Source organism: Aptenodytes patagonicus, chromosome 5 (genome assembly GCF_965638725.1).
Source record: "Aptenodytes patagonicus chromosome 5, bAptPat1.pri.cur, whole genome shotgun sequence".
Taxonomy (NCBI): domain Eukaryota; kingdom Metazoa; phylum Chordata; class Aves; order Sphenisciformes; family Spheniscidae; genus Aptenodytes; species Aptenodytes patagonicus.
In genome coordinates, this window is record NC_134953.1 from 49837290 (window position 1) to 49851559 (window position 14270).

Below are 14270 nucleotides of genomic sequence, written 5' to 3' on the forward strand. Positions count from 1 at the left end.
TTAGAAAATTCAACCCAAAAGCTAAGAACTGATAGTTACAAGCATTTGAAAGTAGTAAATTATTGTATAGAGTATGAAGCAACCTCAAAAAGAGATGCAATGCTTTACCTCCTCTTAATCTTAAATCGGCAAATTAAATTTAAGTCTTTCCTTTCAGAGCACAGCATTTGTACAGTCTGAGCTTTCTGGGTATATTTTGTAATAATGTTTAGTTGATGTCATCCTGCAGCTTTAAATTGGGGAAGACTCATTTTTTAGATGTCTAATATATAAGATTTAATTTAAAGGCTGAGTGCAAGCTAATTTTACTTAGGGGTTTCTGCAAAGTACACCTTTCACTGACTGCACTGAATAAATAAACACCGTTTTTGTAGCAGGCAAGAGATTCTTGTGGTAAAGTAAGATCTCTTCCCAAGGAGAGGAAATCTGTTGGTTGAATGAACTAAAGCTATCAGAAGTGTTCATTAAAGGAACGTTTTGGAGGGCATTTTCAGCTTTTAAATTCACCTGAACTGCTCTTCTATCCAGCTACCATAGAAAAAAAGAATAACCTATAAATAGTCTGAATTTTAAGCGTTTGCAATTAAAAAGCGTTTTATAGAACACTCAATCAATGAGGTCTGTATGGTATTTCTAACAAACAAATATTCCTTATATGAAGAACAATTTCAGAATTGTAATCCTAAACATTTGTGTCAATTAAAATTCTTGGAATTTGGGAACTGAATATGCTGGGACTGATTCCCCACCCATCCCCCCCACCAACCCCAATTAAATATTGTTGAAACTTGTTGGCTTTGATCTCTGACCAAAGATTTAACCACAACCCTTGCAGCCATATATTATCAATGAAGCTTTATCTACTCCAGAGAATGTGTTTTGAAAGCAAAATGCTATTTTCTCTCCTTTGAACCACAAATGAGGTTTTGCATAGCAATTGGTATTGACTAATCTAATATTAATATTAGATTATTCTTCTAGCTATGAGGGTTTCTTATGTTAAATAGGGGCAAAGTTCCTTAAAATTCTGAAGGGACATATGAGGTGCCAAACAAACACATCAGTTACAGCTCAGAACAGCATATTTAGTTTTTGTGTAATATCAAATTAAGTAATGTGTGGATAAGTACAATTATTAAATAATTTTATATACTAGGAAGAAAGCTTTAGTTTTGGAGACTCTGGTACCTAAAGTGAACACTTTGTTGTTTCCGGTTTTGGAAGGATCTTGTTTTGATGCAGTATGTTTTATGGCATTTGTTAAAGGTTGGAAAAGTATTTTCTAATTAATTTCTTAAATTACATATTAATTCCAGTGGAAGTCAGATATCCAGAAGTTTAAAAATTTAATCTAGACAATATCAGAGTTGTATGCATGTAGGGGAATGGAAATGTGTATGTCATAAGAGCAGTCCAAGTTTGGGGTGGCAGGAAGAATACACTCAGAGCTGATTTCTAATCTTGGGTTTACTATGTCAGCAGAAAGCCGTGTTGGAGGAAAACTTTTAAAATATTCAGAGGCTTGGTGCTTCTCTAAATTAGTATGTGTGATCACTTGTTCAGACCCCATCACTCCTAATTGGAGCAGGAGAGGGTTCTCCAAGTGTCAAATCATGACCTTAATATCAGGACTTTTCCTTTTGTCATTTAAGTTCAAAGTATCAAGAAATATTTTTGTTTAATTCGGATGTTTGAATATGGAGGTAGAAAGTAAAAAAAAAAAAAACCAACTGAGCAATTTGGTTGTCTTGAGTTTATCAATCATTTCATACAATTATTTTTCTTACGTTAGGAACATTTTGCCTAAGTGTTTTACAGAAGGTAGGATATGCAGATCTTAAGGAATTCTCTACACCACTAAGAAATTTTGTATTTTATGTTTAATTCGCCACTTCATTTTGAAATAATTATTTGTTGCAAAAATCTCTCTCTGCTGGCAAAGCCTAGAATGTTTTCAATTTTTTGTGTAGCTTCTTGGAGTAAATCTTAAACAGTAATGTGAAGTCAGATTTTCATTGAAAGTAATACCAACATTTTTAAATAAATTGTTAAATAACTAATCAATTTTCACATTAAAGCAAGACAATGTCATTTCACATATTTACATTTAAGGGTTGAGCTAACCTGAAAAAGCATAAGCTTTTTAAGTGAAAAAGCTTATATCTTGTCATATATCTGGAATTTTTTACCAGCTTTAATGACTGTTTACATAAAGTATGTTGGACTTGAACAAAGATAAATATGCTATGCAAGCACAAACGTCTGCTTTTGTGAATGTATGTTTAAAAAAACACCGTCTGTCACAGTAGAAAAGGTTTCTAAAAAAAGGAGGGTGGAACACAACAGGAAAAAAAAAAGACAGGAAAACTGTAGACCTGCTTTTTGCAGGGGCAGATTGTGCAAAATAATGATTAAAAAGTAATATTTTATTTTTCTGGAACTCAAGCACTGAGAAGTTTATACGTGATCACTTGAGCACTGTGGGATTTTCCTCCTCAGTCTATAGGTCTGATCATCATTTGAACTGCTTTCAAGGAGTAGGAACCTCCCCGGTACTCAGCCCAAAATATTCCATCCTGATACTTGCTCCTGTAGTGACCTCCTCTGTACCACACCCCGTTAAGGTTAGAATGGGCACATGCGTTGTACCACCAGCCGCCTTTGTGAAAGTGAGCACAGTTTCCTGTGAAACAGAGGAGAAATGGAGATTAGCAAATGCTTTCATATTCTGGCTTACTCTTAGAGGGAACTTTTAAGTGCTTCATAGCCTGTTGTGGTCATATCAGTTGCTGCTTCTACCTAAATTAAAAATTCTGTTGTAACAGCAACCGTTGCCTGGAGGGGTGACGATTAACACGGTATTTAATGTGACAGCTGAAAACTGAGGAGATCAGCTCTTCTCAGACTACCAGCAGTGATTGTCCATGAGCTAACATTCAAGGAACTCGGATTATGTACTGTTTAGAAATACTTCAGTGGAAGCAATGTGAGTTGATACAGTCCCAAGCAGCATGCAGGGCCACAGTTCCACAAAGAGTTGCTTGTAACTTGTGTATTTACTGTTACAGGCTTGTTTAAGAGTTTGCAAGATTTGTCCAGCTTTATGGTTGTTGACAGCTGAGAAAAAGCAGTTGAAGTATTACACTCCCCAACCTTTCTTTTATTGCTAAAGCTTTAAGGGGAAAGCTGGAGTAAGAGCATGGAAATGAACAAAAAGTGTCCTTTAAGGATAATGAAACAAGGTGATCTGCCTGTTTCTCAAGTATTGGTACATAACTAAGCCTGTGCACAATTGCAGTTCCTTTCATGCTGTTCAGAGGCTTTAGTTCATGGTGATGATTGTTATGTGGCCACAGTACTACTCTGAGAGATCACCTGGACAGGTATTCTGACTGCAGAGTCACATGCAAGTGATAAGGATGTCATTGAGCTAAATACGAAGCTTGCTGAAGTGTGCCTGCAATGAGGGTAATAGAATTTGAATTTCTGAATGGTGCAGGGGCTGAAAGGGGGCCCTGATTTTTATCATTATTATTATCATCATTATTATCATCGTGATTTTTATCATTATCAGTTTGAAGCATCTTTCAATAGAGTTGTTTTATCAGAATTTACTTTTTTTGTACTATAGTCTTTTTTGAAAGGTAGTATCACTAATGGAATCTACTGTATTCACTTTTCACATACATACTAGTTTCCTTACCTGAATACATATCCCTGTCTCTGTCCAATGTTGTAAATTGCTTTCCGTTATGCCATATCATGGAATCGCCTGCATTTCCTTGGTAAGTTCCTAAGCGTAGCCTGTAGAATTCGCTTTCGGGCTCCAGGCGGAAACTGCTGTATTCTGCATAGACTTTCTTATTGCTCCAGTCCTCTAACTCAATCAACAGTCTGTAATTATCCTGATTGGTAAGCATGTAAATATTTTCTAGTCCCAGCCAGTACTCTCCATCAATGTTTCCAAATCCTTTCTGTACAAAAGAAGATCAGGTGATGTTAGCTTAGTTTTTCTTCTTTGTCAAAATGCTCATCAGTAGCAGCATCATAAACCAGTGGAACCTGGGTACTGAAGGCCTTTAAGCTTCTGAATGACTGCTCAACCCATGCATTTAAATGCTTTATTTTGCTGCACTTGGTCTCAGTTGGACTGCTCTCTGCATGAGGTACTACCAGAATCAGTAAAGGTGGCAAAACTATCTGTTTTCTGTGATGTCCTCTTCTTTTTAAGATAAAGGGAGAGAGAATAGGGAAATTGAAACAGTGTATTTCTTGACAAAGCCGAGGGAATCTGTAAGAATGTATGAATGATGAAATTTAAGGGGGTATATTTCCAGGTTGGAAAAGCTATTTATGGATCAACAGTCTCAGTGTTCAAGGTAGATAACTTTTTGTTGCCTTTTTAATGCAACTAGTGTTGTTATTTACTGTAAATTTAATCACATAATTCACCTGTGCTCTTTACTAGATTTATTAGAAACGAAATATAAAGACGTCTTCCCTTTCAAATCACAGACTACTGGTACAGTAGCTGTGAAGTGATATTTCATATCTGCTGTCTCCTGTCCCTAAGTAAACCAGTGTTGTTAATGTTTGGTGTTGCAGCTAAGGTAGGTATGTCACCCACCATAGCTATCTGTTACGCTTCCTAGTTTCTGAGGTCTTCCTAACCTCCTTCTCAGGCTGCTGATTATGTAGGACCTACAATTGATTTCCTGCTTCAAATCACTTTCTGGGGAAGTCTCTCTCCAGTAGATAAACAGTGTAGGCTCCTAACTCAAGCTGCAGTTTCACAAGTGGCTTAAGTTGATCTAGCATCATGCTACTGCCAAAAATGGTAGCAGTGCTTTTCTCCTGGCTCATGGCCACATTTGCAATACTTCCCTTGCGTCAACATTGTAGCTGTGCAGCTGCACAGAGATCGGGAAAGAAGTAGAAATGTGGGCATGGGAGACATGTCTGTTGTCAGTGGTTTAAAGCCAGTCACAGAGGTGCACCTTCAAGTACCTGAAGTTAGGTAATAGGAATACCATCTTCAGCCACTGCAATTTAATGAGAAATCTCTTGGGGGCAAATTTGCCCAAGCTTGAGCCATTATTAGACACCAGTTATACACTCTTCTACATTTTATTTGTATTATGTTCAAAATTTTTATGGTTACTTTATAAAGCACTCCATAACTGCCTTATAACATTAAAAAAAACCAAACCAACCACCTATTTTTCTGAGAAGTAAAGACCTTGAATAACTGCTACTAAGGAATGATTAACATTTGAATCACTAAATTCCAAAAATGCAAAACGTGAAAATCCTTATAGTAATCTTTTGTCATTTCCTTTGTATATATGATTTTTAGATGACTGATTGAGTTAAATGTGGCTCAGTTCTCTCTTCAGATACAATGCACGTGGCAATTGTAGATCCATTTAAAGTGAGCGCAGCACCACAGGGAACACCCGTGTCCTATATGTATGAAGTCAGTACATTATTATTATTATTTTAAAAACCCAACCAAATGGATTTTCAAATTTCCTGTCTAGCATGTAATTACTCCAAAGCAGCATGCATTTGTAATCCTAGGCATTATGCCTGCTGGTGCATAATATCACAATAACACACAAGAATGTGTTTCCCTTCACAAGCCCTACATCTTCAGATTTCTAACCTAATTTTAAAGGTAGAAATTATTTCCTTTAACTCATTATTAGGAATGTTTTTAAGTTGAGGCCCTGATCCTGCAAATCTATTAATATGCTTAAATGAATAATTCCACTGACTGAGACTGCTTATTCATAAGGGAGACAATTAAGCTTTTCAAGTACTTACTGTAGTTCTCAGCATGTAAATAAAAATCATGTGTTTAGTTAGGTCTTTGTAATAAATGACTTCCCAGTCACTGTCTAGAATAACATGTCTCCCCAGTTGTGTTGTGCATTACAAATGCAGGCTATTTCAGACAGTAAGTTAGCTGATACAAAGTTAAGTAATGCATTGTGTGAAATAGCACATGCCCACTGAAATGTTTGCCTCTGAGGGATGACCACTCTCTTCAATTATCTTTGTTTGTAAAATTAATTTCACTGTCTAATTTAGCAGGTATCTATTTCCAACTCCTCAGTGTTTTCATTCAGTACAACTGTTTGCAATGAAGAATTGCATTGGAAATGTTCGCATCGCCTTGATTGCAATAGATAATGTCACTGCTGCACTGAAATGAAGCAGCTGATTTTCTGCATTCCAGAATTTACCTTGTAACTGTCCCAGTTCCTGAAAAAGTTGACAGATCCATCTGTCCTCTTCTGAATAACTGCCCATCCTCCAGGGTCCAGGCTGTTCTCACACCATAGTTGCATCGGCTCGTTACTATTTTCAGGTTTGATCATATAAATCCCACTGTTGGAATGCCCAGCTTCCTTGGCTTGTTGGCAGTCTTTGAATGGACCTTTTTGAAAAGAAATACTATAAGCATTCAGGCTTGGCTATGGAGTGCACATTGTTTAAGAATGTTTTGTAATAGTAGCAAAGTCAGTAATTCAATTAAGGTAAAACTACCATGGAAAACAGTGTAAAAAGTTACTGTCCTGGATTAATTGTGTATATATAAATAAACATGTCAATATCCTATATATATTTTTTAAACAAAAACTTCATTTTGCTAAACAGGTAATAGACTTTAGTTACCAACACCCAATTTTTAAACTTTGTCTACTGTGTCAAAGATTTATACTCTGACTCCTGATATTCAAGAAGTGCATTATGATTTTCATTAACTATTTTCTCCTGTACCACTTTTACAAGAGGTAGATGTCAATTTACTTCATTGTCCTAGTGCACCCATTTGAAGCTGGTGGAAGTTTAAAACAAACCAAACCAAACCTGAGACACCCAAACAACCCCCACACACACACCTGAATACATAAATAGTTTGAGAGCTGCTGTAAGAAATATTTACTGCCAAAGTCTACAGACATTGAATTTAGTGAAAGAGTATTCTTAAACTGCATAACTTTTTTGCCTTTATGTACTTACCCAGTTCTGGGATCAGCCTGTTAACTGTGGATAGGAATCTTTTAAGTTTCATGTGTCATCCTGGTGTGATACATGTAGATGGATACTGATGAAGAAAATATGCAAGCGGTGGAGAAGGACTTTTGAGCAGCTATAAGGGCTCACATACTTGTTTTCAGGGCTGTGATTCTACAGAAATGCTGTTGACAGTGCTGCTTGAAAGCTCTATTTTAGACCATGTGAATAGTGGTTTTACAAATACTACTTACAGAAGAGCATCTAGTTATTCTGTAAGAAGCATGCAGCTTCCATTTCTCTGAAAACTTTGCCTAGTTTGCCTTTCAGTTTTTGGTAATATTTTTATTTTCTACTTTTTAGAAAAGGATTTATGTTCATGTATCACTACTTCAGTTGATTTAAAGAGAGACTGCTTATTTACTAATGAAAAGCAGGATTTGTTCTGACGGCTAGTTAGTGGTGGATGCCCAAATATATTTGAAAACTCATACTCAGTAAATCTGAAAGTAAATTACCTACAGCTTTCCTCTCATTTTAGGAGGCTCATTTTCTCAAATCTGCTTGGAATTTCAGAGAAAACTCATCAGTCACAGAAGAAGCTAATGTGCAAAGAAGCATAGGAGACAGTTGTTGAGGTTATTCTTTAATCAAAAGTAGAGGTTGAGTGAAAGTGGCCTTCATTGCAGATTAAGGTTGTGTGACAAAAGCAAATTGAAAGTTGCTCTTTCTTTAGATCTTAAACTAGTAGTTGCCAGTTGGATAAGTGTGTAATAAGCAAGAAATCCATAAAGCATTTCATATTAATTAGAGTGCAAAAAGCTTGTGTATGTAATGAAGGTGTCTACTGGGAGCTTCTGGCTGTGACAGTGCTACCAAGAATGCTGCAGACACTGAGCCATTGTTGTAAGTACTGCTGCATACTGTACTGTCAGTATTTTATGATGTTTTTGTCATTCTTGCAGTGCATGCAGTAGTAGCTTAGGAAAGAATACTGTAGCTTTGGTATAAGAGTGCTTTTTCTCTTGTTCACAATTAAAATTTCCACGTAGATTGTGCACATTGCAAAATTTGTCCGGTGGATAGACAATTTCCTGGGCTAAGCTGGATCTCATTCCCTTTCCTTGAACTGTCTAAAGTAAATTTGGGTGCTGTATAACCAACAGGGACATTGTTCTAGAAGTACTATTGTAAAGCAATTATCGCATTAGAAAAAGTGTATAAACGGACAAGTAGGTTTTTCTATAATACTAATTGAATATTAAGAATAGCTCAGTTTAAATCTGCTATATATTATTTCACATGATTTCCACTGGAGGAGGAGTTGAGGACTCATTTTTCCATGAGAGACCCAAGCAGATGTTTGGAGTGATTGTAAGTAACTTTTAAGGCAGACAGAACTGTACTAGTCTGTTTATGTAATACACTTTGATCACTTCTGAAATTCAGCTGGCATTAAGGTCACAGGATACAACTTGTCTGCTTTTTGATGCTCAGATTTGTCTATGTGCTTATCATAACCTAATGTTGTAGCAGACGTAACAGAGTTCTGCTCTTAGTGTAAGGAAATACAACAAATCGCATAACTTTTGGTGTATAGCCTTGAATCCTTTTTCAGAAGTAAATTCTTTGTTATATGTAATTAGCTTAAGTTCATGGATATAAGAACTGATCCATTTTGTGGTCAGTGGAAATGCTGAGATTTGTGAAACAGTGTAATACTCTCCACAGTGCTGGTGTGAGTGGAGACTCTCTGGCTCCGTATCATATCTCATGCATATCTAGTCTTTTGTAACAGTCTGTTTACGCTAAGTTGCTGAGACAATTAGTTATAAGTTAGAAATACTCTGAGGAGATGATCTGTTAAGTATTTCACTTCTAAAATTGTGTGTTAGACTGACGATTTAGAACAGATCCTTTCTATTGTAAATTAGATGTAGTAGAGAAGGAAAGCGATTAAATATTTTAAGTTGGAAGCTTAATAAAATGATGGCTGAATCCTATTTAAGGTGCCAAATGTTATCTTAAATGGATGATACAGAAGCTGTGCTTGTGTAAGCTTCATATAGAGGATTTTTTGGGAAACAGTAGAGGAAAATTCCAAAATAAAATTGGGGATCTATTAAAAAAAAAAAAGTTACATTGTTAACTGAGTGGTATTACCAGCAGAGTGGGTGGGGGTGGGTGGGTGTAATTTTCAAGTGCTCTTTCTACTTGAAGTTACTTTTTGCAACATAGTGGCAATAAAATTTGGGGACACTAGTTACTATTCCAAGGATTAAGATAATAGTGAAAACTGTAATTCGCAGGAACATTATTCTTCCTCAATTTTTAGGGCCATTTGTATGCAAATTGACTAAAATACTCTTCAGAAAATAAGATCTCATCCTTCAGTTCCCCATATATTTTGAGTTTTACTCTCCACCCACAATATTAAGATGCATGTTGACTCTTCTGTGAACTTCTGCTGCATGCAGGTATTTGCTAGGTACAACATCTTCAGATATAGTAGGAGAAAGCTCCTACTTGTTTGTCCAGTTGTTTAGTCTGTCATAACCAAGTCTTTGATGGGACTGTTTGGTTTTCATTGGTCTTTTTTGACATCTTTATACAGTATAAATAGTCATAATCTTTTAACTGGAAAGGTCATTTTTCTATGACATAGACAATTTTGGTTCCGTGCACCATTAAATATGCTTACCTTAATTTAAAAAATCAGAGATAATAACGGCATTCTGTTGCAATTTAGAAGTTTTGTTTTTGATGATTGATGCTCTATCAGCTGTAGCAATTCTCAACCCTCATTATCCCAAGGCACTGCAAGAAACACTTAAACTTCAAACCCAAGAATCTAGTATTAAATAAAGGAAATTGAATAATGTTAAAATAAATTTCCTAAGATTTCTTTGTGTCCCCTTGCCAACAATGGATTCAAATTCTGAACTTTTAGGGGTAAAGGGGCTAGTGAAAACCATGGTAGATAATTTAGAGGAAAACATTTAGTGCTGTTGCTTCATTTTGTATGTACAGCAGGCATATATTGAGAGAGAAAAAGATGCATTTATAACAAAACCTTGAAGCATGGGTTTTCTGGGAAACAGGAGTTCACCGTTTTTTAGAATTATACTTTTGCTGTCTGACCAGACATTAACATAATGCTTTTATATTAGCTCTTTCCTTTGTGTCATGATGTGCGATTTAAATTCTCATGACATCTGGCATTTTACTTGGGCTTGTGCCTGAATTTTCTGCAGACCCTGAATAAAAATAGTTGTTCTTTACATCAGCAGTTATTTTTTTTTGTAATGCTGTAGAACAGTCACAAATAAATGTTTGTCTTCATCTTAGGAACTAAGTTGAACTTCCAACTGTGACTAAAGGCAATTTGAAAGCAAAAAAAAACCCAACCAAACCTTTTTTTCTGTGCAAGCTAACAGAAGCCAAGAGCAAGCGCTTGAATGGATGTCTGAGAAACTTGTTTTTCCAAATCCTTAAATTTTTTTTTATCGCAATTCTGTCAAAATTTTAATAAAGTGAGAATCATAATAGAATTCTGGGCAGCTCAGAGGTAGTTAATTTTCTTGTCACTAGTTTTGTTTCTAGTGATAAATGAATTTATCTAATGACCTGAAGAATGTAACCACTGAAGATGTGATACAGTCTCCTGAATGTATTTTCATAATATTTATGGTATTAGTTTAACTTGCCATTCCCTACCAACATCAAATTACTGGGAATGTAGCCACTCATTTTAAATTTTCAAAGCTGAGTGCATCTAATTGGATCCAGCCTTGATTCAATTATCCTTTCAAACTTATCTTACTCTCTTGAATACTTCAACCAAACACTCAGACTTATTGCACGACTGTGTTGGTGGATTTAGATGTTCACTTTAAAGCAGTTCAGAATAGAAGGAATAAAATTCTTCTAGCAGGATTAACTTCTGGCAAATGTGTATGTGTAAGTGTAAAGGACAACTACTTAAAATTACTTCATTTATTTAAGAAGAATTAGCTTCTCTTATTCACCATTGCTGGTTACTGTAACATGTAGCTAGTAGGCATCTTCAAAGAAACAGGGCTAAATACTAGAAAATATATGCTAATACTGAATTTTCATTCCCATAACTCAAACCCAGCTGGAGACAGAAACCCCAATACTTTGTGATTCAAAGGCATAAATACTTCAGATTGAATTTCTTAGTATCAACTATTTCAACAAATTCATCTTATGCAGCTATAGCTTAAGAATTAGACTATTTGGCAAACTAAAGCTTTCTGGGCAGGAGGGGGGTGGGAGTGGGGTGGGGGGCAGAATCAGGAGCAAGGGCTAGCTGTACCAGATACTTTAAATTCTTCATTCTATTTCTATAGCCAGGACAGTTTGCCTCTGAAATAGAGTAATCTCATGTTAGATAAGTAGTGATAGGCAACTCACCCTCATTAATTAAAGCCAGTGGTGGTACTCTGAAAGGACTCTTTGTAGGAGAAGTAGCTGGATCAGGTGGTGGCCTTACATCTCTGTCTCTAGGGTAACCCGGGTCTCGTTGTATCTCATTACCTCCCAGAAGAACGGGAGTGTATGGCTGGCTGTTAGGAATGTGCTGTGGCACGACTTGAACAAGAGGTGGAGACCCATGGGTGTCCTGTCGTGAGAAGATTCTCAAGCACTGCTCTTCCAGCAGTGAGATAGTCACAGACTGATTATTTACAAGATCAGTTAGGGCTGCATATTTCACTTCAAGCTCCTTGTATTTTGTTGCCATCTTCAACATTTCTGTTGTAACATTAAGGACTTTGTTTTCCAGTTGGGAAAGCTCAAGTGAGTTATCACGCTTTCTAATTATCTCATGCAAGAGTTGCATATAGAGTTGGGTGACCCGAGAGTTCATGTTACGACTTTCTTTCCTCAGTAATTTTACTTCATTCACAATGTTTCCATCCACATCCACTACCAATTGCAAAATGTCAATCTCCCGCTTTTGCTTGGACAGGACATCCTTCAAGTTCTCTATGTCCATTCTTGTGACTTCGTCTTTTCTGTTACCAGTACCTGGTCCATTAGTATTCACGCAAATTGGCCCTGTGATTTTTTGTTCTGGGACCAAGAATGTGTAACCACATTTTTTCCCTTCCTCTCCACCGTCTGCTGAACGAGGGTGCCTCCATTGGGATGTTTTATTAGGCGTAGATTGTTCTGTACAGCGCCCGATAGACAACAGCAGGAACAATAGTACACCCAAAGTCCATTTAAATATCTTCATTTTGAAGCAAGTATGATGACTGTCAGAAGAGACTATTGAACAGATAGAAGATAAAATAATTAAATTAAAGCCATAACTCAGGCTTCTGTACTGCTTCAACTACCTAAAATTATGGGTTTGCCATGCTTACATGTATGTAGACAAGTCTTTGGAATCTGTTGGTTGCAGTTAGGTTCCATTCTATTAACTTCAAAGAATAGCTTTCTATTTTGAGCAGCAAACCTTAAAATTTAGGTATTGGATTTAGTAGAAAAGTTGTTGCAATGGATAAATGTTCAGAAACAATGTTCTGCTTGGATTATGTGTTATGCTTTCATTACAAATTTGACTGTACTCACTGCAGTTAAAGGCATAAGGTTATAGGACATACAGAGTGCTTGCAGAATATCTTCATAGAAGGCAAGTAGGGAGACAGAGCGACGGCTGATAGTATTTTCAAAAATATTTATAGAAATTTTGGAATTTGGATTATATAAGCCTTTCTGGTCCTCTTTTAGTTTTATATATGTATATATCGATGTATAATTTGTTAAATACTATATACATACCTATTCATATATACACACATGCATTTTTCAAATGTATATATACACAGATATAGTAGACTTGAAAAATACAGACATATCGAACGCTATTTTTGGACGTTAGTGTTAGGCAGGAGATTAGCATAACATAGTTGTCTCAAACATTGAAAATTACATATTCAAGTAACTTTAAATTTGTAAGGAAACCCTATAACGCTGTTCTGCATTTGTGTCCTTTTGAGATAAACATTTAAAATTGTTGTCACGCTATTTTTGTATCTTTGAGAACATTTTTATCCAGTTATCAGGTGTGTTTTCAATATAAATACCATACTGAAGTGTTTCATTCACCTTTCAAAGAAAATAATGTATTTCTTTTTAACTTTGTGTAAAGAATTAAAATACAGTGATAAAGATCGAAGAATGCTTTGAGACACCTGGTTTTTTAACTTTATTTTTAAAAATATTTGATATTATAAACAAAGGTAGCACTTAAATCAGGGGAAAAAAACCTCATCTTTCATGTTTTATTTGCTTTGTCAAGCAGATCACTCTTCCTTCTTATCTCAGCTGTTGATCTGGCTTTCCTTTCCAGACTACTATTAGTGGTTGTACAAGGCCTTGTACAGTGGCCTTTGTATAGTTATGAAGAGAAATAAAGTAAAACCAGAGAAGGTTAATAATTTTCATGCTGTTCCTGCCAAGTTTAAGTGCATTTGGCAATCCTGAAACAGTCACCCTGAAGGAGAAGCAGACCAGTGCTGCTTCCTTTACATTCACATTTACAAATGATAAGGTGACTTTTGTGTCAGGTCACTTCTCCCAGTTCTGTTACTGGCTTTAGTATTATTGCTGCAAGTGATGTCTGCTCAACCTCAGAGTACACATATCAAGTCTTTTTATTTTGGCTTCACTAAGAGCAGTGGTTACAAACTTCAAACCATGCTGTACATGCAGTCAGGAATTATATCTAGGAATCTTGATGAAATGGCTGACAGTTGTATTGCAAGCCCTGCTTCTGGGAGGGGAAGAAAACACTTGCTTTTTGACACATACTGAAAATCATTTTTTACCCTACGTAAATGGAGGGAATACATAAAAGTTTGAGAATGTTAATATTTAAAAACTCATTTCTGTATGTTTCACTGTTAGTATGTAGTAATAAGTATTTTGGTGTCTAGTAGTAAATATTTTTTTGCCAGAAACAAAACTTGGTTAAGAGTTTTGTTAATATTTCTCTGGTGAAAGTGTAACTTCTGTTTTTAAAAAAAAAAAGTAGGAAAAAGTATCACTTTTCTCCAGAGCTAATTGTGTATTTTTCTTTGGTAATTTCAGACATTTAAAATATTAATCACTTGAACAGTGTAGTTGGAGGTTCATTAGATTAAATTTTCACATGAATCATGGTAAACACATGGGAAACAGGCCTGCGTGTGGTTTCTAACTTGACAAAGATGAGC

The 14270-nt window shown here is 35.9% G+C and overlaps 2 protein-coding genes across 7 annotated transcripts in view; one reads left to right on the plus strand and one right to left on the minus strand.

Moving 5' to 3' along the window:
* The window catches only part of RALGPS2 (Ral GEF with PH domain and SH3 binding motif 2), a 131020-nt gene that overhangs the window by 72592 nt on the left and 44158 nt on the right, over positions 1-14270 (plus strand). The window lies entirely within an intron of this gene.
* ANGPTL1 (angiopoietin like 1) lies at positions 2413-12298 on the minus strand. The gene is made up of 4 exons (XM_076338178.1): positions 11461-12298; positions 6249-6442; positions 3704-3974; positions 2413-2683 (listed from the first exon to the last, which is right to left on the minus strand). Exons 1-4 carry the CDS (start codon positions 12284-12286, stop codon positions 2496-2498), a joined length of 1479 nt encoding a protein of 492 aa, XP_076194293.1. The 5' UTR covers positions 12287-12298; the 3' UTR covers positions 2413-2495.

What these genes read in the sequence shown, in the direction of transcription:
- ANGPTL1 (XM_076338178.1), bottom strand. Translation starts at nt 12,286, where the DNA reads ATGAAGATATTTAAATGGACTTTGGGTGTACTATTGTTCCTGCTGTTG. An exon ending in GGAACTGGGACAGTTACAAG is followed by an intron (nt 3,975 to 6,248) that starts GTAAATTCTGGA and finishes TCTTTTGTACAG; the next exon opens with AAAGGATTTGGAAACATTGA. An exon ending in AGACAGGGATATGTATTCAG is followed by an intron (nt 2,684 to 3,703) that starts GTAAGGAAACTA and finishes TCTGTTTCACAG; the next exon opens with GAAACTGTGCTCACTTTCAC.